This window comes from Podarcis vaucheri (genome assembly GCF_965113315.1).
Source record: "Podarcis vaucheri genome assembly, chromosome: 2".
Taxonomy (NCBI): domain Eukaryota; kingdom Metazoa; phylum Chordata; class Lepidosauria; order Squamata; family Lacertidae; genus Podarcis; species Podarcis vaucheri.
The window spans coordinates 114,817,333-114,837,596 of record NC_138760.1 but is presented as its reverse complement, the minus strand read 5'-3'; the positions used below and the strand labels follow the sequence as shown (position 1 = coordinate 114,837,596).

General features: G+C 49.0%; 1 protein-coding gene and 1 long non-coding RNA gene across 2 annotated transcripts in view; one reads left to right on the top strand and one right to left on the bottom strand.

Moving 5' to 3' along the window:
* LOC309525450 overlaps positions 1–6,970 on the top strand; it is a 34,212-nt gene extending 27,242 nt beyond the window's left edge. The window contains exons 2-3 of the long non-coding RNA XR_014216295.1: positions 5,038–6,411; positions 6,654–6,970. This is a non-coding gene — a long non-coding RNA (uncharacterized lncRNA). The remainder of the gene's footprint in view (positions 1–5,037; positions 6,412–6,653) is intronic.
* Positions 1–15,197, bottom strand: part of PPP1R18 (protein phosphatase 1 regulatory subunit 18) — a 41,007-nt gene extending 25,810 nt beyond the window's left edge. The window contains exons 1-2 of the mRNA XM_082209835.1: positions 13,549–15,197; positions 10,361–12,009 (exon numbers count right to left, since the gene is read on the bottom strand). Of these exons, the coding sequence (XP_082065961.1) occupies positions 10,361–11,980 (1,620 nt within the window). The 5' untranslated portion in view covers positions 11,981–12,009; positions 13,549–15,197. The remainder of the gene's footprint in view (positions 1–10,360; positions 12,010–13,548) is intronic.
* Positions 15,198–20,264: the final 5,067 nt, after the last annotated feature.

Genomic DNA, 20,264 nt, shown 5'->3' with positions numbered 1-20,264 from the left:
CGTGAGCTCCCCAGAACCCACTGGGGAACACTGCCAAGATTTTTGCCTCATAAATCCTGGCTTTCCCCTGCCTGAACCTCCACCATTGACTCGTCACGAAGCCGGAAACCAATAAACCAAGAATTGCTAGGGTTTTTTTTCTTTGTCAAATGCCCAGAAAACTTTCTAAGATGCCACAGGACTCAGGACACTGCCAATTCCCTCATCAGCCTCTTGGCAGAAGATAGGAAGTCTAGCCATTTCCCCTGCTTTAACTACTATTTTTTTTCCAGATCTGGTGATAGAATTAAGGTTGCCAGCTTCTGAACTGGCCCATATAGCTGGACATAATTGGTCGGCAGCAATATATGTCACCATCACACTCTCTGCAAGGCTTCATTTCAGGATCCAGCCAGCAGACTGGATCCTGAGCTCCTCCAACACCCTGCAGGCCACTTTGGGCGGGTCCTAATTTGGCCAGTGGACCAGAGGTTTCCCACGCCTGTGCTAATTTATGCACATAAAGTTCCTCTTAAAGAGCTGCCTGGGCTTTTTCTTTCTTCTGATCATGGTGGCAGAGTCTTATTTTTGTCCTATTCTGTTCTAGCCCACAAAACATCACTCCCCTTCCAGAAGCGGGAATTACGGTAAACCCAGAGATCCCTTATTTACCCTCTTCTTCTCTTCTGTTAGGCCCCTGAAACTCCTTCTCCAAGTGCTTTGCAATAGGGAGAGCATGTGAGTGGGTGGGTATGTGATTCCTGCATGAGCACGTGCCCTCTGTACATAAAGATCCCCGGTGTTGCAAAAGGCCCTGGGGAAAACCAACGTCTCTGTTAGCAACAGAAAGGAATTCCACCACTCCTAACTTCCTGAGTGTTGGCATCCTCTCTGGCATCCTCTCTGTGCTCACCCAGCAGCCCCTGGGCCAGCTACAGCTGGCAGGACGTTAGAGCCAGAAGGAGACAAAAGGCGTTTTGAGATGCAGCCAAAACCGCAGGGCCTAGGAGGAGGGGACTCAACAAAATATCCCCAGAATCCTATGCTGGCAGGGGCCACTACAGAGGCAGGGTGTGGAAAATTGTGTATTGTCTGTGTTCTTGCTCGCGATGCGGGTTGCATCTGTCAAAGAGGCAGCTGGAACCAGGAGAAGGGCAGTCCCAGAGAGAGAGAAAAGAGAGATCTACATTGTACAGAATTACCTGGGGATAAACTGAATGGGGCCTTTCTAAATAGATATCCACAGAATTGTACTTGACTGTCAATCAGGGATGGGCAGCAGTGAGAAAAGAGAAACCGAGGCTGAAATCCTATGTATATATAGGAATATAGGAATATGCCCCAATGAACTAACTGAGACTATGCTGTGCATAGGACAGCAGTGTGAGGATAAGGATGACTGGATCACATCTGAAAAGGGAGAGGAAAAACGATCAAGCTTTCCTGTTGCAAGAGTCAACAAAATGCTTTTCTCTTTATATACAGTGGTGCCTCGCAAGACGAAATAAATTCGTTCCGCGAGTTTTGTCGTCTTGCGATTTTTTTCGTCTTGCGAAGCACAGTGTCGGGAACGTTTTGGAAGAGCTTCAAAAATCACCAAAGTCTTTAAAAACCTCAAAAAAGGCTACCACACCGCGTTCTATGAGTTGCTCCTCGAAGTCAAGTCGCAACTGTATTAACGGTGTTAATACGGTGTATTAACCGCGTTCTATGAGTTGCTCCTCGAAGTCAAGTCGCAACTGTATTAACGGTGTTAAGAAAAAGGAAACAAACTTGCAAGACGTTTCCGTCTTGCGAAGCAAGCCCATAGGGAAAATCATCTTGCGAAGCAGCTCAAAAAACAAAAAAACCTTTCGTCTAGCAGGTTTTTTGTCTTGCGAGGCATCCGTCTTGCGAGGTACCACTGTATAATGGTTTTAGGCTAACAGGCTGGAATATGTCTGCAAAGCACACACGATGGACTTGGGGGGGGGGTGTAGGTACAAATAATATGCCCCATCTACCAGCATGCTGACTGGGACATAGGTCTTACTGAACTCACCAGGCTATAAGTTTTAAGCCAAAAAATTTGGGATTGAGCCACAAAGTGGATGGCAGTGATTAACAAATGGCGCTTTAGGAATAAAAGAATTAAAGAGGAAGGGACAAAACCAGTGCAATCCTACACGTTTGCTCAGAAGTAAGCCTCGCTAAGCTCAATGGGACTTACTTTCAGGAAAGCGTGAATACAGCTGCAGATCAGGGCTGTGGTCCTATAAACACTTCCTGAGAAATGAACTTGACAGGATTTCTGTGATCAGGTTGCCCATTACACTGTTCTTTGTGGCCCTGTGACACTACGGCAAAAAGTAATCTATAGGTTTGGGTGACTCTTGAGTAAAAAGAGACATCTGATGACTCAAGAATATATGTATGCGCCATCAATGCAACACACACACACACTCCACCAATGGGATCATGGATCTTTCTTGTGGATGAGTTGCTAGCCTAATGTGTTTGTGTTTCTCCTCCAAATCAACAGTGCTACAAGTATATGTTGGAGACAAAGGCAGAGAGAGAGAGGTGAGCAAAAGGAAGGGGAAAAGGGGGAGATAAGAAATAGGCTTAGGGCTAGTAGAGGCAAAACACACACACACACACCTAACCCATAGAATTAAATCTGTGTCATAAGTTGCAGATAGGGGTTATATCAGTACTTTATGGGTCTGGAAAGACTGAATGCTGCTGACAGGTGCCGTTGCACATTAGCAACTTCTGAACAGTGCAACGGTTCTCCCATCCCTGCAGTGCCATGAGGGAAAACGCTGCATTTGCTGACACTTCCCCATGGCCCACAATTCTTCAAGACACTGGCTCCATTTGTGAAGCATGTAGCCATCTTTGGAACTGCCCGCATGCCCCCTCAGCAACGTTTCCTCGCTCTAAGCAAATATTTGAGGCATGATCCAACTCTGCCACAGGTGCAGAGGCTCAACAGTTTCTCTTTCCTTCCCCTCCACTCATCAAGGCAGCGTGACAGATCGCTATGGTGGCAGGTGGGGAGGCTGCAGGAGCTCCCCATGTACCCATCCTCCTCTCCTTCCCTGCACAAGACGAATGAGAGAGAAACAGGAATCTTCATCTGCTGGACTTGTGGTGGGTCTGAATCATCCCCACAGCCATGTCAGACAGTTTAAAAAACAAGTTAAAGGCTTAGCAAACTGTGACCCTCACAGTGGAAGTTCTGCGAGGGGGTGAATGTGGATTATTTAAAAATCCAAATAAACATGTGTGTTGAAATAAGCCGTTGTCTATTAATGCCACAAGAAGCTCGTCGCCTTCTGAGTTACCACAGGACGCCATCTTTCGGATGGCTGTTTTCCCCAGCAAAGTTTCTCTGTCGGGTGATTTGTAACATCTCTGCCCTTTCCCCCACCAGAAATCAGATTAGCCCTGTAGCCCAGCTCCCTTTTCTGACTGGGCTTTGGCCCAGGCAAGGAAGCAAGAGTTGGGAGATCGTTCTCACAGATTTGCTCCCTCAGAAGAGGAAGGAGGAGGCTGAGGGCAAGCCAGCCGCTGCTTTCAGCTGATGTCAGCCAGCCTCGCTTCCTCTCAGAGGCCGTTGTGTCAGCCCTGGACCGGAGCCCAACAGCAATAGCTCAGGCCAAAGAAATGAAGCGGCGGGGTGGGGTGGGGAGGACTCCAGTCAGGCTTAGCTGCTTCCAGCAAATCAGACTCGATAAAAGGGCTTTTTGTGAAGGAAGACAAGGAAAAGAAGAGTCCAGCAATGGATGAAAAGGCAGGGTTGGAATTTCCCCCCTGAGGGATGTCGTGAACAGGCTTGGGTGAAATGCAAACAAGTATGTCGGATGGCGAGGGAGGGGATCAAAACACACAGGTTAGAAGGGGAGATTGCGATCAGGATAACTTGTGCCCATTTAACGGCAAAAAATAGAATTTGAACCTACATGTGCCAGTTGCCTTGAGTAGAATGACACTGTAACTTTATAGTGTCAGCTCTGGTTCCTAGAAATACTGTCTGCCTTTATGGGGATCACTTTGTTTCCTAAACAGTACGACAGGGATGGGAAGGCTCTGGTCCTATAGATGTTACAGGAGTTGGGAGCCTCGGCCAACATGGCTAATGACCAGGAATGACAGGATTGGTGCTTGGCAATACCAGGAGAGCCACAGATTCCCCACCACCAGCATGCAATATTTTGAAATTCTGAACACCATAGAAATTGGGAGTGAGAGATGTTGCATGGCGGTCAAACCAGAGGTAAGGATATCTATATGCCAAACTCACCCAAGCTAGCCAGACCATCAGAATGAAGAAGGTTCAGTCAAGGTGCAGAGCATTGCATGAGGGGATATAAAACACACAAACACTATATATCATCATGAAACCAGAAGCTTTTTTTTATTAGGAATTATAGGCACCGGCATTCCAAAGGAGCAGAAAAGACTTTTTATGTATGGAACAACAGCCGCCCGGATGCTACTAGCTCAGAGATGGAAAGAAGACAAGGTCCCTACCAGAGAGGAATGGCAAACCAAGCTGATGGATGATGCCGAAATGGCAAAAATGACTGGAAAACTCAGAAACCAAGAGGACAAAACCTTTATAAAAGAATGGGAAAATTTATGTTATTTAGGAGACCACTGTAAGCAGATGGAAACACTGGCAGGATTTTGATTTCACTTATAGTCTTAATAAATATCACGGACAATATGGATTGATATAAAATAGTATGGAAGAATATGCAGTTGTAAATGTTCAAAATTGGACCCCATGGAGGGGGTGGGGGGGAGTCACGAGATTCAGAGGAATCTCTGTATATGGCTTTATATTTGGATTTTAATAACCTTGTATTTGTAAAATCAAATAAAAATGTTTTTTAAAAAACAATGCACAGACATAGGTAATTCTGTTGTGGAGATGAACAAGAAGGCTTGGGTGATAATAGCAGAGGAATGCTCCATTTACTAGTTCACAGAGCAGGCAAGGATAAACCTGAGTTGGCTTTAATTCTTGAACGTTTTGCTTCTTTGTAAGTTTCTGTGTTTTTTTTCCAGGCCCTGCCTACGGAAACAACATCTGCAGGAGCTGAAAGTGGCCATGTAGCCCTCACAGACCTCGAAGCCATAATGACCTCTGGAATGCGAGTCTGCAAGTTTCTTCAAGCAAACACTGGGCGGAATTCAGAGAAGCTCCCGCACGCATGGCCACAAAATGCTTCCATGCACACTGGGGGGGGGGGGGGGAGGAGACAAAGCTTACTGACTTCCCCTTCTCATGACTGTGTGTGGCACTGTGTGTGGATCTCAGCTGCTGGTTTATGTCTGTTTTGAGATGGTACCTGAAGCTCAAAAAGTCCACAGCATTGTCAAAGTTTCAACCAGTCACTGTAGCTGACATTAGCTGCTGACAATGTCTGTCTCCATGCCCTGGAGGTGGATTTCTGCACATCAATGCGCAAGAGCAGCCTAGGCTGGGAAGAAGGGAAGTTGGTAAGCAGAACAAGGGACTGCAGTCTTCCATTGTGAAAACCGTAACAAACTAAATCACGGTTAATTAAAAAGTAATTACCCCTTTTAAACCGCCAAGTCTCCCTCTCAAAGAAACTCCATTCCGCAATGGGGCTGGTGACTGAAGCAGAATTCTCAGCCCTTGAATACAACATATAATTCCCAGAGTTCCTTTTGAGAAACCAAGAATGTTAAGTCAATTTAAACCTCGTTTGACTTAATGTAGTATAACGTGGGGCAGATGTGGTTCAAAAGCCCATGTTCCTTACGGACACCAGCACTAATGGCTTGGAGTTGAGGAACAGAAGAACTGAGGAATTTTCTTAATGAGTGATAATTAAAGACTGACAAAGGATCCCCGTAAAGGGTGTATTTAGCTAAGTTGCTCGAGACTTAAAGCTGCTATTTAGTCGCTGATTCCCACGTTGGGGGAATGTTGTGCAAGACGTTGGAAATGGCAGGACAGCATTAATAAGCCGGGAGGCAGATGTCTGTGCTTATGGGTGGCTAGGAACTGGGTAGCATTTCTGAAGCTGGCTGAAAATGGCACCCGGCAAGAAAGACGTAGCCTGGATGCCTTGCACGTAGCTGGCAATTTGGCTAAATAACTCCCTTATGATGCACTGAAGAGACAGGCTACTACATTTGTTCGGGGCCCATCCAATGACCCCAGAAGCATAGTATAGGGCGGCTAGCATGAAAGGGCTTTTGTGGGAGGGAACTTAAGGCTTCTGTGTGTAATGTCTTCCAGCATGAACTAGATGCTTTCGAGGCCAACCGACTCACAAAGACTCCGTCTCAAGTGGTGAACTTTGGGTGCCGTTTGAGGGCAGCACATTTTGGACTCTTCCACTGACATGGCGAGAGGAGCAGGAAGTTATCTCCATGGCAGCAAGGGAGGCATTTACAGTGGTACCGCGGGTTAAGTACTTAATTCGTTCCGGAGGTCCGTTCTTAACCTGACGCTGTTCTTAACCTGAAGCACCACTTTAGCTACTAGGGACTCCTGCTGCTGCCACGCCGCCGGAGCACGATTTCTGTTCTCATCCTGAAGCAAAGTTCTTAACCTGAAGCACTATTTCTGGGTTAGCAGAGTCTGTAACCTGAAGCGTATGTAACCTGAAGTGTATGCAACCCGAGGTACCACTGTATTATGCCTGGAGTGTTTCCTCTATGGCACAGGCAGCTAAAGCTTTTATGCCCAGGGGCCAGATTGCCCTGTGGTAACCTCTCAAGGGCCACAAACCAGTGCTGCACAAGGTCGAAAATACTGGTGTAATGAAGTAAGTGTGGCTACCAGTGTTAGAAACTCAGATATATAAGCTGAGCACCAAACAGTTCCTTAAACTAGGGTTGCAATAGCCAAAACAGAATGCCTAGTTCCTATTTTGGGGGCAGACGGTTCGAAGGTCGTATTTTTCAATACGGCTTTTTGTTTCCTGAAATTGCGCAGATAAAATATAACACATAGAATTCTACAGGATGTGTTGCTCCAGAGATGCACCTCCGGATGGTGGAGACGTCAGGTGCCATCCTGGCACCTTCACTTGGTCGCAAGTGGCCGACAACCAGGTGCAAAATGCGCCTGGCGAATTTTGAACACTGCACTTCCACAGACACACACACCACAAACCCAAGGTCACACACCGTAGAGCCTAAGGCGACGCCATCTTGTGTAAGCTGCAGCCACTCAAAGAGGAGCTTCTGCCGCAGTGCAGATGCCATAGAGCAGGCATGGTGAACCTGCGGTCCTCCAGGTGTAGTCTTGTAACACCTGGATGCTCATAGGTTCCTCTCCATAGACACACAGGAGGGTGACCAGATGGGTGAGGCCCTGAGGAGAAAGTTGCTGCCGCTTAGCTCTGGAGGAGCTGCCCTCCACCAAGGAATTATTGCCGTGAATATGCCCCCTCTTTCAAAGACAGATCTCACAGAGCAGCTCCAACAGGATCCCGTCAACTGCCAACTATCACCAGACATTCTATCATAGGACAGAGAGAAAGAGAGAGAAAGCAAGCAAGCAAGCAAGCAAGCAAGCAAGCAAGCAAGCAAGCAAGCGGACTACAGATCCTCTCCACCAGCTCAAAGGTCAGCAACTTTTGGTTCCTCCTCTCCTCGAACTCTTTGCATTCCAGCTGCTCATTGCAAGAGCTCTGTACCTAAGACACAGCACATGAACTTAGGTTTTTCCTCCTCCCTCCCAGTCCTTTTTTCCTTTTGTGTCATGCCCCGGAGACTTTTAAGACTAGGGGTAGGGACTGTCCTGCCACTGACATTCATGAGCTGCTCTGTGCAGTCTTTTCCAGCAGAGCAGGAAAGTGACCATTCTGCAAATAAATAGACCTATTTCATATATGTATCACATATTAGAAAACGATGCACCACTGGCAGCCAGGGACTCTAATGTTTCAGGTGTTGGCACGCTAGAAAACATTAGTGTTGAGTCTTGTCCCTGGTGAAAGAGTAAATCATGGCTATGGGACCTTCTTGCTTTAGTAGGTGACAATGTCCCTTCCAACCTGATTCTTTTCCTTTTCCACAGCTTGGTTTCTGTTTGTGTTTTAGTCCAAACAGAGAGCAGATCCCAGGATATGGCTCAAGACAACTAGTCACCTCCGTAATTCACAAAGCACCCTGTTCCTCAGAGGCCCAAATCAGAGCTGAAACTTTAGGCTGCATTAAGCTCTACCTAGAAGCTGTGCAGAAGATTCTCCTCTGGATTTGACATGTCCTATCTTGCTCCATTTACAGCATGCAAGTATGCTGCTGCTGCTGCTACTATAGTCATTTCCGTAGCTCTTTACGTTGACTGTAATCTTCCCTTCTTTGATTCTCTGAAAACATGATATGTCAGAGAGCCTAGCTTATTGTTACATGCAAACAAGGACTTGTGTGTGTGTTGTGGTCAATGTCAGAATTTGGTAAATGCTGGCATTAACCAGTAACTCTTAAGATTTTTAACAGCCCAACTGGAAACACCAGAAACATCTGTGAGTGTGCAGCTTGTGTTTTTTTGACATTCGTATCTATGGCATGAGAAGCGTCCTTTGAACAACTAAACGATGGGAAAACAAGCATGACATTTGGATACCCTGACGGGTTCAACATTTACTGGCAAAAGTCGGAAATTGCTGGCGTTTTGCTCTTCGGATATTGAGAATGACTGGAAATGGGAACATCTCTTGCCATGAGTCACGACAATCTGCACACACGCAGACACATTTGAGCACACACCACACAACCCATAATCCAGACCACCGTGTGAAGAAACAGAGAACCAAGCGTCTTGGAGAAATGTGTTTACTGAGAAAAGGATGCCCCACTCCTTCACAGGGGAAGCTTTTCTCCCTTTGGCAGTGGTTGCATTCAAGTGATCACAGCCAACTCCTGATGAAATTTCAGATGAACAAGCAATTGCATGTTAACTACAACTGTGATATTGATCCCCCTTTGAACCGGGAGAAGATTTGCATTTCGGGTCTGCAGCTTGTGAAGCCCAGCCAGCCCAACAGGGGACCTAGCCTGTAACTGGGGCTCTCCCGGGGTCCTCGTCTATAAATAGCCAAAGGTAATTTACAAATGAGAGTCTTAAATCCATCTGTAAAACCAAAAACAACTGCAAACAAGTGTAAAAATACAACAACAATAACCCTACACATTGAAGACAGGGTTCTGCATTCTGTCCTCCATTAAGAACACCCAAGCATGGCACCAGTAGAAACAGAAGCTCAAAAGTGCTTTTTTAGTGTGCAAACACTCCAAGCTTTTGTCCAGAGTTTGTTGGTCAACATCAAACCACAGCCACAGCTCCTGTGTAAAATTATGCACAGGGAAGGCGACTGCAATTCTCAGGATGCAGCAGTTTGTCAGAGCAAGGCTGAGGGCAGAAGGTGAGGAGGAAATTCAGAGAAGGGGTGGAGGGAAGAGATAAAAGAAAGAGTGAAAGGGGGACAAAAAAAGCACAGGAGAAAAGGACTAAGTGCTCCAGCAGACAGCTGATCCTGCTAAACGTTTTGCCTTACAAGGCAATGAGTAAAATTACTGCGTATACAGTGCGCCTTTTAATATACAAAACAAAAAAAGGCCTTCACATCACTATGCCTAATGTGAAAGGAATGCTCAAGACCAAGAGGAAGTAGCTGAAAGAAAGCTAGGGTGTTTCGGGGCCAGAGCCCAGGGCCTGCAAGGCTGTGAAGCTCAGTGGGTGGAGCACACACTTTTGCCTGCAAAAGATGCGACCCAGGTTCAATCCCTGCCATCCTCAGAAAGGGATGGGAGCCCTGCACCCTGTCTGATCCCCGGCAGAGCGGCTGCCAGTCAGTGTAGCCAAAATGTAGCTAGGTGGATCAATGGTCTGACAGCTTCCTAGGCATGAATTCAAATCCCTTCAGACATACGTCTACCCTCGAGCAAGCTGCATCTTCTTGGCCTCATTTTTCCATCTGTAAAATGGGAATAGTGAAGCATTCTGCACTTTGTAAAAAGAAAAGCTCCTGGAAGGCTCAATCATAAACGGAGCCTAGGTCACCAGCTTAGGTTCTGGCTCCTGCTTTCAAATCCCACACCCTTCAACCAGCTAAGTTGCCTCGGTACAATTCCTTACATGACTATTTCCAGTTGCGTCAGAGCTATGAGTAAAGAGGACGAAGTAATGAAAGAAGGGAGGGAAGCTGGAAAAAGAAAACAAAAGGAATTGGAGGATAATTTGGGAGAGAAGGAAGACGATGAAAGAGTAACACCTAAGTTAGAAAGCAGGCAGGGCCAACTTAAGGCAGCAAGAAGCAAACTCAAAAGGGGGCAGTGGCGAGAGAAGCGAAGGAGGTCCTGCAAAACTGAGCCAGGCCCAGCCCAGCCCGCCAGGTGTGTGTACCTTTTTCCGGTGTGGGTCGTTCTTGGCAAGGCAGGACCTCTGCAGGGACAGGTAGCCTCCGATCACCTGGATCTCCTCGGCCGTAGGGTAGCGTTTCTTCATGGGCGCCGCAGCCGGGGAAGTGTCGCTCTCGATGCCGTTCTCCACCACGGACACAGGTGCGGCTGGGGCCTTGCGAGGGTTGATGGTGATGGTGTTGCCGCTGCGGCGCTGCACGGCCGGGTGGGGGGACGAGGCGCGGGCCAAGCCCCCCACCCGGACATCCTCCTTGGCGACACCGCTCCCCACACCACGCCTCATGGCCTCTGCAGCCTCGGGCGGCTCTTCCTCCGCGTCTGGGAGAAGCGAGGAGCAGGAAGTGGGGGCTGGGGGCTTGACAGCAGGCAGAGAAGGGCTGGCTTCCTGCTTGAGTTCTGGGGGTGGGGAGGACGGGGCCCGGCGCGGAACGACCACAAAGGAGTTCCGAGAGTGCAGGCGAAGGTTGGCCAAGGCTTTGCCCTGGACATCGTCCTCAGCCACCGGAGCCGGCGGGGGGGCCGGCTGGATCTCAAAAGCGGCCTCCGAATCAACACTGTCCTTCCTGGGGCTTCTCTCTGGAGACGCAGCCTCCCGTCCCCAGCTCCTCCCAGTTGGGGAGCGCCTGGGAGGGCTGTCCGGCCAGCCTTCGCCGCTGCTCGATTTGGATTCAAACTGGCTGCGATAAGATGCCACAGTGTAGGGAACAGGCGGGCTCAATCCGGGAAGGTCGTGCGGAGGGCTGCTGTCGAAGTGCTTCCGGGTCGGGCTGGGGTCCGCTGCCACCCGGGCCGGCCTCCTTGCCACGTAGCTGCTTTCCGTTAGGTTCTCGGTACTCAGCGACCTCACCGGGCGCGGGGACGCCGACCCGATGTTGCCGCCCTCCTGGCTGAAGTGGCTCAGCAGTTTGCTGACCCTCCCTCGGTGCTGCTCAGGCAGCGACCCCCGGCTCTCGGCCCGGCCAACCGAATTGAGATCTTCCACGCTGCGGCTCAAGGCCGACTTGACGATGAAGACCTCCCCGGCGCGGATCTCGGTCACGCTACCCCCGCGCCGAGCCAGCAGCTCGTTGAGAGATTCCACGCTCCCCGATTTGGCTTCGCCCGTTTGCCGGCTGCTGGCCAGCTGCGCCGGCGGTGCCCCCGGGACCGTCTCGATGATGATGACGTTGTCGGCACGCAAGGTGCGGACGCCCGGGATCTGCCCATAGAGGTCGACAATCTGCTTGGCTTTGGCGTTGGCGAGGTCACTTTCGGACTCCTTGTAGCGCCGCTTCTCCAGCTGGATGAACGGGTTTTGGTGGATGGGGCCGATTTTCTCCTGCAGCACCGAACTCTCCGGCTCCCCCTCTTGGCAGGGCTGCGGAGCGCTGGAAGCCGGAGCTGCACCGCTCTCAGTCCCTCCTGGCCCCCCAGACTCGGAGAAAGAGGTGCCGGAGCCCTGCTTGGCCCGGCGCCTTTCGATGATCTCCCGCTTCCAGACGGGCATTTTGGCCATGCGGTCTTGCTGCTCTCGCTCCCGCCGGCGGGCCTCCTCCTCCTCCTTGCGCCGGCGCTCCAGGAGCTGGAGCTTCCACTCCGGCAGAGCCGAAGCCGAAGAAGACATCTTCGTCTGAGGAGCTCGGGGAGGGACACCTGGGAAAGAAGGAGGGAACGTGAGAAGAAGACGGGGAAATCCAGGGATGAGAAAGAAGAGGAGGAAGAGGGAGGGAGAGCAAGTTGGGGAAAGTGAAAGACTCCAGGAGGAGGAAGAGTGATAAAGAGGAATAAAGAGGGAAGCGAAGGGGAAAAAGAGGAGGGGGGAGAAGGAAGGAAGGTGAATAGCAAAATGGGAGTAGATGGGAAAAGGCTTGTGAGAGAAAGGGAATGGGGATGTGATTGAAGGAGGGGGGGGGGAAGGCAAGGCAGGAAGGAGATGGAATTGCTGCGAGGAAAGAGGGTTGTGATATAAGGAAGGGGGAGCAAGACAGAGTCAGAGAAGGAAAACGATGAAGAAGAAAATGGAGGAACTTGGGAAGGAAAGGTAACTGTGAGGGTCCAAAGCCCTTTTTCGAGGAGCTCCACCTGGGAGTTGCCTTCTTTCCCTGCATGCAATCCACTCATCTTTTTTCCGGCTCACACCCATACACACACCGCACACCGCTGCCTCCCCTGCCTTGGGGCGGTGACAGCTCTCCACGTGGATCTTCACGCAAGGAGCTCAGGCACCACACCACTGAAGGAAGGAGCCTCAGAGAAAGGGGGTGGGCAGTGTGGCACGCTGCAGCCATAGTTTTGTAGATGAGGCCAGAGTGGTTAAAGAGATGGGGAAGAGGATGCCCACCCCTCCATCCTGGAGAGCCTGATTTATAATAAGGTAGCTCCCTATGTACCACTGTTCTGAAAACCCACTCAATGGCTATTCATGCTGCAGGTGTGCTTTTTAATTCTTATTGGTGTCAGGCAGTAATAAACCAGGGGTGGTGAAATTATTCCAGGTTGTTTAATCCAGATTGAAACAGTGGCACAGACTAATCTGAAGAGGCAAGTGTGTGCACAGGCTAAGGGGCTGACAGGCCATCCTCCTTACTTAAGAGCTGTTTGACAGTGGAATTTGCTGCCAAGGAGTGCGGTGGAGTCTCCTTCTTTGGAGGTCTTTAAGCAGAGGCTTGACAACCATATGTCAGGAGTGCTCTGATGGTGTTTCCTGCTTGGCAGGGGGTTGGACTCGATGGCCCTTGTGGTCTCATCCAACTCTATGATTCTATGATTCTTACTTGATCTAATTTAAAACATGCAGGTCCTGCGGTTTCCGTACAAGTAGTGGCAACTAATCTCAGATAACAGGGATATAGTTTGGGGGGCATTTTTTTTGGCTCCCAATTTGGGGGTGGAGGAGGGAATTCTTTTCATCTGAACCTGAGGAGGGGAATGGTTCGGGTTCAGAAGGTCACCAAGGACCCATGCGATTGGCAACAGGGGTGGGGGGTAGGGGGGAGATTAATATTATTGACAGGAAGTAAGTTGTAATTAAATAACTGGGATAAAATAAATCCTGAACGGCTCTGATTTCTCCTGCCTGTTGGCAGAAACTGATCAGGATGCCCCCCAGTGGATGACTGAAAAGGAAAAGTGGGTTTGTGGGTCTGCAAGAGGCGGCGTGCAAATGAGATAAAAATTAAATATCAAATTTACCAGAGTCCGGATGCGAGAATTTCAAGCGATTCCAGGAGTTTAAATCCAGCAACAATGGAGGTGCCGAGTTGACTTTGGTACCTAACTCCTCTTAAAAGTTCTTAACTGGGTCAGGAAGCCAGGATCCCTGATGAGGAAATCAGCACAAAGCCCTGGGGGGGGGGGAGACGGGCTCAAATCTCAAGCTGGAAACCCAGAAGTCCAAAAGGATGGAGAGAGGTGGCTGGATGTCTGTAGAACAAGAATTTCTTAATATTCAGAAAATCCCGAGAATTCAGCAGTCCGGGAGCTCGGGAGGAAAGAGGATTATAGACATCAAAAATAAATAATTAAAATGGTGGAGCGTTCCAGTAAGTCGACAGAACCCAGGAGTCCGGTGAGGAACCAAGAGATCAAAGGAGCTTTTTTTTTTTTAAAGACAGCGGTAGAGATAATGTATTTCAGTATCTGGAGAGAATCAAAGTGCCCGAGAAAAAGCAGTGAATTTCGAGATCAAAAGAATCCTTTCTTCTTCTTCTCCTCCCCCGCTCCACCTTCCGCGGAATTTCTTCACGGCTCCGTTAGAACCCAGGCGTCCGAGAAGGCAGGAGGGTCGTCCGCTCCGAAATCAGAACCCAGATCCGGAGCGGCGGCTTGTCCTCAAGACGCCAAGACGGGGGAAAAAGCCACCTCCAGTGCTCGGAGGACCCGGAGGGGAAAGGGTATTCCGACGACACGCAACAACACGCGAGGAGAGTCTCAATCCAGCTAGGTCCTGGAGGCGTGGGGCAGGCGGCAGGCTGGATCCCTCGCTTGGCCCATGATCCCCGGGAGCGTGGCTGGGCGCGGGCGGAGCTGGTCCTCTGCTTGGCGGTAGATTTCAGCAGCAGATCTCTTTTTCCTCCTTTCCCCAAGCCGAGGGGAAGGGAGGGCAGATGCAAGCGGGTCTGAGTCAGGATTGTTGCTGGGCGGAGGTGACGATGGGGGTTTGGTTAGTTCGCTTTTAAAAAAACACACAAAAAAACCCTCCTCTTTCCTCCTCCCTCTGCTTCTTTCCGAGAAGTTTTCGGGATCGGAGCGACAGAGCGAGGCAGAGAGAGAGAGAAATCCCTCTCAATCTCTTCTCACATCCGCTTCTTCTAATCCTCCGACGAGCTCCACCTCCAGACCCATTGCTCAAAGCCTTTAACCCAGGAAGGCAGGAGGGCGGGGAGGTGGGGGGGGGGAGAAAGAGAAAAAAGAAAGGGTGGAAAAAAAGAAGGGGAAGAGAAAATATTTTTTTTTAAAAAAAGGAAAGAGAGGGAAAAAAGCGAGGGATGGAGGAAGGGGAAGGGGGAAGAAGATGGGGGTCTTTGTGTATAAACAGAAGGGGAGGACAATGAAGAGGGGCGGGGCTTGGCAGGCAGCAGATAACTGGGGAGGGGGGCGCGGCTGGCGGCGGCTCAAGGCAGGAAGGGAGGAGCTGCCTCGCGGAGAGTCTTGGGCTGCAGAGATTTCCCGTTCAGGAGCGCGGGAGGCCACGCCGTGAATGGGAATCTCCTCCTCCTCCTCTTCCTCCTCCTCCTCCAGGAGAGAGGGTGGTCCGCCCCACCGAGTCGGGCCTGCTCAAGCGTGGGAGCCTATAGTTAGAGCTCAGCTCCTTTCCTTGCCTTCCCCGCCCCCCCACGGAGCACATTTTCCTCGCCCCCCCACCCCCGCATGTAGAATAGAAGCCCTCCAGCCCCCACGGTGCACAAACTCTCCCCTCTGCAACGAAGCGTTTTGTTGCATATCTTTGGTGAGGTTTTCAGGCAGTCTTGGTGCACCTTAAATCAGCGCTAATTGCGCCTGGACGCAGTATTTACTTCCGAGTAGACCCCCTTCTCTCCCCCCCCCCCCGGTAGCACCTGACGTTGCTATTCGTAGCATCAAGTTTGTTTGTTGATAATTTAATTGTTTTAAAAGCATCATGCTAAAGAGCTCTCTCCCACCCCCAGACCCTTGGGCAAAACAGAAACATACACAAACACAGAGATTGAGCCCTGCAGGGTTTATGAAATGAATGGATTCTGAATGCCTGTTTCAATGGCTTGTCCGCCTTAGGCTGCTGGGCCAGACACCTGTTACACGGTGCAGTCCGTAAGCTGTGAGCGCTGCTATCTGCCGCCGAGACCACGTAACGCCAGTCTTGAAAGACCTACATTGGCTCCCAGCACCTTTCCGAGCACAATTCAAAGTGTTGGTGCTAACCTTTAAAGCCCTAAGCGGTTTCGGTCCAGTATACCTGAAGTAGCGTCTCCGCCACCATCGTTCATCCCAGACACTGAGATCCAGTGCCAAGGGCCTTCTGGCAATTCCCTCACTGTGAAAAGTGAGGTTACAGGGAACCAGGCAGGGCCTTCTCGGTAGTGGCGCCCGCCCTGTGGAATGCCCTCCCATCAGACATTAAAGAGATAAACAACTCTCTGACTTTTAGAAGACATCTGAAGGCAGCCCTGTTTAGGAAAGTTTTTAATGTCTGACATTTTAATGTATTTTTAATCTTTTGTTGGAAGCCACACAGAGTGGAGGGTATAATAATAATAATAATAATAATAATAATAATAATAAACTGTTTGTAACCAGTAGGGAACCTCCAGCTTGTGGGTTAGACTCGGCTCCCAAGTTAGGCCTGCAAAATTCTTTCCTGCAAATGGTGCCCACATACCCCACAGCTGTCAGGTGTGTGTCAGGCACAGATGTTGCTGGACTGGATCCAGATAACTCCCTCGTGCAGCTAGCCCCTGGAGAAGGCGGAGTTGAAGTCACAGCCCCATAGCTGATGGGTGCAGAGTTCAAGCCTGCTGGGTCAGCTGTGAGTTAACTCATCTGCGTAGGTCAGCGTTTCCCAGCTGTTTTCGGACTACAACTCCCATCATCCCTAGCTAGCAAGACCAATGGTCAGGGATGATGGGAATTGTAGTCCGAAAACAGCTAGCGACCCAAGTTTGGGAAACATTGGCATAGCTCTGCAGAAACTACCATTTGTTTATTAACTTATCGAATTTATAACTTAAGGAATTTAAGTTATAAGTGCTCAACTAAATATACTTAACTTATTAACTTAAGGAATTTATATACTGCTCAACTACCACGGCCTCTAAGCAAGCGGTTTACAAAGATACAATGTAAAAATCAGTTAAAATTATAAAACCAAGCTTCAATTAACATGCCTGCTGGAATTTTTAAAAAGTATTGAGTAGGTGCCAGATGTTCGACAGGGTTGGCGGCTTGTCTGACCTCAGCCGGAAGGAAGTTTCATGAAACTGGGTCCGCAGTACAGCACCCACAGCTCGGGGAGAATGTGAGTCATGCATCCCAGACACTGGGGACCGCTAACAGTTACAAATACCTCAGTAATCGGGCTGGGATATAAGGCATTAGGTGGTCCTTGATGTATCCTCAAGGACCAAATTATTAAGGGCCTTGTAAATTAATACAAAGGGATGCGGGTGGGGCTGTGGGTTAAACCACAGAGCCTAGGACTTGCTGATCAGAAGGTCAGCGGTTCGAATCCCCGCAACGGAGTGAGCTCCCGTTGCTCGGTCCCTGCTCCTGCCAACCTAGCAGTTCAAAAGCACGTCAAAGTGCAAGTAGATAAATAGGTGCCGCTCTGGCGGGAAGGTAAATGGTGTTTCTGTGTGCTGTTCTGGTTTGCCAGAAGTGGCTTAGTCATGCTGGCCACATGACCCGGAAGCTGTACGCTGGCTCCCTCGGTCAATAAAGCGAGATGAGCGCCGCAACCCCAGAGTCGGTCACGACTGGACCTAATGGTCAGGGGTCCCTTTACCTTTACCTAAATTAATACAGGAACCTTGAACCTGGCCCAGTAGTTGTCAAGTCAGGCTGTGCAGACTTTTGAGCACTGGAGTTGTGGGCTGGTGATAAACAACCGTCTACCCGCAGTGTTTTGCACCAGCTGCAGCCTGTGCACCAAGCCAAAGGGTAGCCCCACACAGAATGCATCGCAGTAGTCTAGTCTTGAGGTTCCAGCGCATGGATCATGAGGCTGCGTTCCTTCAGCTTATGCTTTAGCAACACATGGTGCAGTCCTACACATGGATGGTGAGGTAGGTTTACATCAGGCATGTCCAAAGTCCATATTGGGGCCTAGGCCGGGCTGCCGGGTGATTTAACCCAGCCCCCATGGCAGTATATGTCCTGGGGTAAAATCCTATAAAAAGTGCAACAACTTTGATCAGCCTTCACGCGTGTTCACTACATCAAATCTGGCCCTCTTTGAAAAAAGTTTGGGCACCCCGGTTTACATGATAAATGTAGGAGCTTGGTTGATTAAAATTGTGAGGATCCGTGCTTTGGATCCATGTTTTTGTTTGTTGTAGCAGAGCTACAAAGCAAGCTGTGATTTAAGGCACGTGACCACAAAATGAGCTTTCACACTTCACGTGTTTGTTTTTGCGATGTCAAACCTAGACAGCAACTTAAAAAGCAGAGACATCACCTTGCTAACAAAGGTCCAAATAGTTAAAGCTATGGTTTTCCCAGTAGTGATGCATGGGAGTGAGAGCTGGACCATAAGGAAGGCTGATTGCCGAAGAATTGATGCTTTTGAATTATGGTGCTGGAGGAGACTCTTGAGAGTCCCATGGACTGCAAGAAGGTCAAACCTCTCCATTCTGAGTGCTCATTGGAAGGACAGATCGTGAAGCTGAGGCTCCAATACTTTGGCCACCTCATGAGAAGAGAAGACTCCCTGGAAAAGACCCTGATGTTGGGAAAGATGGAGGCCACAAGGAGAAGGGGACAACAGAGGATGAGATGGTTGGACAGTGTTGTCGAAGCTACCAGCATGAGTGTGACCAAACTGCGGGAGGCAGTCGAAGACAGGAGTGCCTGGCATGCTCTGGTCTATGGGGTCACGAAGAGTTGGACACGACTAAACGACTAAACAACAACAACAAATTGCCACTGAGAGCTGGACCTGGAGCTTTCTTAAGGCTGTTCACCCATTCCATTCAGCAAGTGTAAAATCTGTGTGCCTGTGTACACAAATAGCTGTACACTCATAGTTATTTACCGTACATGCAGAGCTTCACATGTGTACAGTCTGTGCAGACAATAGTTGAGGTGTACAAATCAACAAGAGTATACCTTTTTCACATAAGCACTTGCACACGTATACCTGTGTAGAGTGTGTTGTGTGAACAAGCCTCTTCTATGACTCTGGTTTCCAAAGACCCAGTGCTGCCTTTTGGCCCCAGAGTTGTGTGTAACTGTCTGCTACAGACAATACACTGGCATGAGCAAGCTCCTCTAGCTCACAGAATAAAAAAAAACTGTTTATTTTTTAAGGTGCCAGAATACTCTTCAAGGTTTTGAACAACAGAATACATAAAGATCAAACGGGCTTCCTCCCAGGGAGACAACTAAGGGACAATGTAAGGAACCTGATAGACATTATTGAATATTTGGATATGAGCATAGATAGACAACTGGAGTAGGAATCGGCAAGCCACTCCAGTATCCCTGCCAAGAAAACTCCATGGACAAAGACAACAGGCATATAAAAGTTATGACACTGGAAGATGAGCCCCTCAGGTCGGAAGGTGTCCAACATGCTACTGGGGAAGAGCGGAGGACAAGTACAAGTAGATCCAGAGCTGATGAAGCGGCTGGGCCAAAGCCGAAAGGACGCTCAGTTGTGGATATGCATGGAAGTGAAAGGAAAGTCCAATGCTGTAAAGAAAAATATTGCATAGGAACCTGGAATGTAAGAACCATGAACCTGGGTAAGTTGGATGTGGTCAAAAATGAGATGGCAAGAATAAATATTGACATCCTGGGCATCAGTGAGCTAAAATGGACGGGAATGGGCGAATTCAGTTCGGATGACTACCATATCTACTACTGTGGGCAAGAAACCCGTAAGAGAAATGGAGTGGCCCTCATAGTCAACAAAAGAGTGGCGAAAGCTGTACTGGGATGCAGTCTCAAAAATGATAGAATGATCTCGATACGAATCCAAGGCAGACCTTTTAACATCACAGTAATCCAAGTTTATGCACCAACTATTGGTGCTGAAGAAACTGAAATTGACCAGTTCTATGAAGACTTACAAAACCTTATCGAAGTGACACCAAAGAAGGATGTTCTTCTCATTATAGGGGATTGGAATGCTAAAGTAGGGAATCAAGAGATAAAAGGAACAACTGGCAAGTTTGGCCTTGGAGATCAAAACGAAGCAGGGCAAAGGCTAATAGAGTTCTGTCAAGAGAACAAGCTGGTCATCACAAACACGCTTTTCCAACAACACAAGAGACGACTCTACACATGGACATCCCCAGATGGGCAACATCGAAATCAGATTGATTATATTCTCTGCAGCCAAAGATGGAGAAGCTCTATACAGTCAGCAAAAACAAGACCTGGAGCTGACTGTGGCTCAGATCATCAGCTCCTTATAGCAAAATTCAAGCTTAAACTGAAGAAAGTAGGAAAAACCACTGGACAGGTAAGATACAATCTAAACCAAATCCCTTATGAATACACAGTGGAAGTGAGGAACAGGTTTAAGGATTTAGATTTGCTGGACAGAGTGCCTGAAGAACTATGGATGGAGGCTCGCAACATTATACAGGAGGCAGCAACTAAAACCATCCCAAATGAAAAAGAAATGCAAGAAAGCAAAGTGGCTGTCCAACGAGGCCTTACAAATAGCGGGGGAGAGAAGGCAAGCAAAATGCGAGGGAGATAGTGAA